Source organism: Sylvia atricapilla, chromosome 3 (genome assembly GCF_009819655.1).
Source record: "Sylvia atricapilla isolate bSylAtr1 chromosome 3, bSylAtr1.pri, whole genome shotgun sequence".
NCBI lineage: Eukaryota > Metazoa > Chordata > Aves > Passeriformes > Sylviidae > Sylvia > Sylvia atricapilla.
The window spans coordinates 98,147,509-98,150,318 of NC_089142.1; the positions used below are offsets into that span (position 1 = coordinate 98,147,509).

A 2,810-nucleotide genomic window follows, 5' to 3' on the forward strand; every position below is an offset into this window, starting at 1 on the left:
ATTCTTTATAAAATAGGGATCCTTTCCTAGTGCTACTGCTAGCAATCCCTTGATTTCCTGAGCATGGAATTGTGCCTATTATGAGCTGTGGAATATTTTACACTGCTACATATTTTTACTATATAATGAGCTCTGTGTGTGTGAGTGACATGGAAAAAAGAAATAGCAGAATATTGCTATTCCACTTGCTGCAGTGTATGAGCTGATCTGGTTAGACACGAAACGCAGACAGAAATCCGCCTCACCTCTCAAGCTAATTTTAGTCTCTCCCTCTGTTCTCCGTGGCTGTGTGTGTATAAAATCACTGGCAGTCTGACAGCGTTTCAGTAACCTGTGCCACGCGCAGATCGGGATGTACTCACCAACCATCTGCTTGCATGGCACGGGTTAACTGATCCTGTGGGATTGTGCTTACCTAAACAAAACCACTGCAGTGAGGGGAAAAACAATGAATGGGTGGAGATGATCAGCCCATGCATTCCAGCTAGTGCAGTCCAGGCAGCAATGACAGCCTGAAGGTTGCAGCAGCATCGGGATCAGCATTCCAAGTGCACCAATCTTACAGTCTGGAGTGATTTTACGTGGAGCTGTTCTTTATTTGCTGAGCCATGGCCAGTAACCAGGCCAGCCTGCAGGATGATCAGAGCAGGCACTGCAAGTTCTTATCCTATATGTTCTACCAGGCTGTGAGAGATCATAAGCCTGTGTGGATGCTGGAAGACATGAGGACTATGGAGTATTTTTACTGGGAGGAAAATGCCAGCCTACGAACCTACTCACCTTCAGAAGCCCTTCTCTATGCAGTGGTGCATAATCACCTGCCTTATGCTCAGTATCTGCTGTCTCATTTTCCAGAGGAGGCTCTCAAGGTGCCTGGGGAACACTTCTGCTATTGCCCATCTTCTGCTCCTCACTTGGCCATGGCAGTCACATATGACAGGAGAGATATCTTGGGACTGATCATCAAAATTGCACACAAGCTCCCCAGCTTGAACTCCTATATCAATAGGGCTGGCTGCTTTCATCTGGAAGATGGGAAAACACCCCTGCACCTTGCCTGTGAACTGCTGAGGTCAGAGACAGTCCTCATCCTCCTCGGCAATGGAGCATCTCCCAGGATAGAGGACAGTAAAGGGCTTACCCCGCTGGACGTCATCCTGGAGCAGATGTGGGACTCCAAAGTCAATGTCGCATCAAAGAAGCTCTGCCTCGACTACCTCTTGCTCTTCATGCCCAACCCACAGTTTAAGATGCGGAAAGTTCTGCAGGAGCATCCAGACCACTGGACAGCTTTGCTGGGAGAAGACAAATTCAACAGCCTGGTGGGGAATACACCTGCTTCTTTATATCTGCAAGCTATGCAAACTATTCTCCAGACTCTTCCCCCTTCCCACTTCCCTAAAAGCATCCAGGAACTACCTATACCTCAGGCACTAAAGCCCTTACCATCCTATGGCAAAAAACTACCATCAAAAAATGTGGTAAATATTTTTCCTTGACTTTATTCAATGGCTCTTGGATTTTCCAAGGCAAATTAGAGGAGCTGGTCATCCACCACCCTCTGCATTTTAGTGTGATTTTAGTACTTAACCTATTAGGCTATGCTGGAAAATCCAATATTTTGTGACAAGATTTTAAATGTCTTTTCTAACTGATTGCAGGCACGGCACTTTTAACGGCAAAAGCCTTCCTTGTTTTCTGTTTTGTTGTGCATGTGAAGGGTTAACTGTAGTTGAGACTGTGTTATGTTTGGTTTCTTAGTTGTCAGCTGGTATCAGTGTATCTGAATTCTCAATATAACTGTATCCTGTGTAATGCACCTGGGTTAAAAGGAGCTAGGTACCCAGTGGGATTTTTAAATGGTGTCACTGCTAGAGCTGGGAGAAATACTATCCCCTACCAACAAGGTTCAAACATCAGGTTTGCTTTCTAGCAATGCTCAAGCATCATTAGTAACAAACACAAAGTGCATGGCTGATGCTGCAGATGCAGAGGCAGTTCCTGCAGGATAACTGATCTTACCACTTTACTTGACAGCAGGTCATGGTATGGAGGGCATGAGTTCAGAGAGGGGCAGTGTGTGTATATTCCTGGGAGATGGGAGATAAAGACGCACAGAATAGCTGACAGAAAGCATCCAGTCTCACCTGGGAGCGAGGGGGTTAAAGGCAATCCCAGCACTGAAGCCTCTTCAGACTTGTGCAGTGGGGAAGGAACCATTTTCCCTGCTGTCCAGTAAACAAATGGCAATTGGAGCAGGGACAATGGGAGCCCTGTCTTTCATAACTGGCATTATTTCTCCTTGACTTGTGTTTTAGAACATACCTCTACAGGAGATGTAGCTCACTAACTTGATTTCTTGTGGGTCTCAGAGCCACAGGCATTTGTTAGTTATCCTAAGATGGGGTATGGTGTTCTGCTGTTAAAAGTTGTTACTTGTTGTCAATTAGAGTATTTTTGCCACCCAGGTCCAGACAGAAATCCTTATCCTGGAAATTACAAAGTGTTCCCACTGACGGGGCACTGCAGGCAGGGTGAGTTTGCAGAAAGCGGGACTGGGGCTGGGCAGCCTTCTGGATAGCTCAGAATCATGCTGCCCTCTCTGCTTAAGGGACTGGTCCTGCTCTCCTGTCTGTTCTCAGCATCAACAGCAGCAGCAGAATCCCAGCACCCTTTGGGACATCCCTTATTTTGGACACCAGTGTTCTCACTTCTTGTAAGCGCAGCCCTCTGTTCTGCTGACATAGCATAACTCGCTTCTCCTGCCTGCACTGGGCAGCAGCGAAGAACTCACTCGCCTCTTCACCTGG

The 2,810-nt window shown here is 46.7% G+C and overlaps 1 protein-coding gene across 1 annotated transcript; it reads left to right on the plus strand.

Moving 5' to 3' along the window:
• The first annotated feature begins 608 nt into the window (after positions 1-608).
• LOC136358489 (ankyrin repeat domain-containing protein 9-like) lies at positions 609-1,648 on the plus strand. Its single transcript, XM_066314380.1, has one exon. It carries the CDS (start codon positions 609-611, stop codon positions 1,497-1,499), a length of 891 nt encoding a protein of 296 aa, XP_066170477.1. The 3' UTR covers positions 1,500-1,648.
• The last annotated feature ends 1,162 nt before the right edge of the window (positions 1,649-2,810 follow it).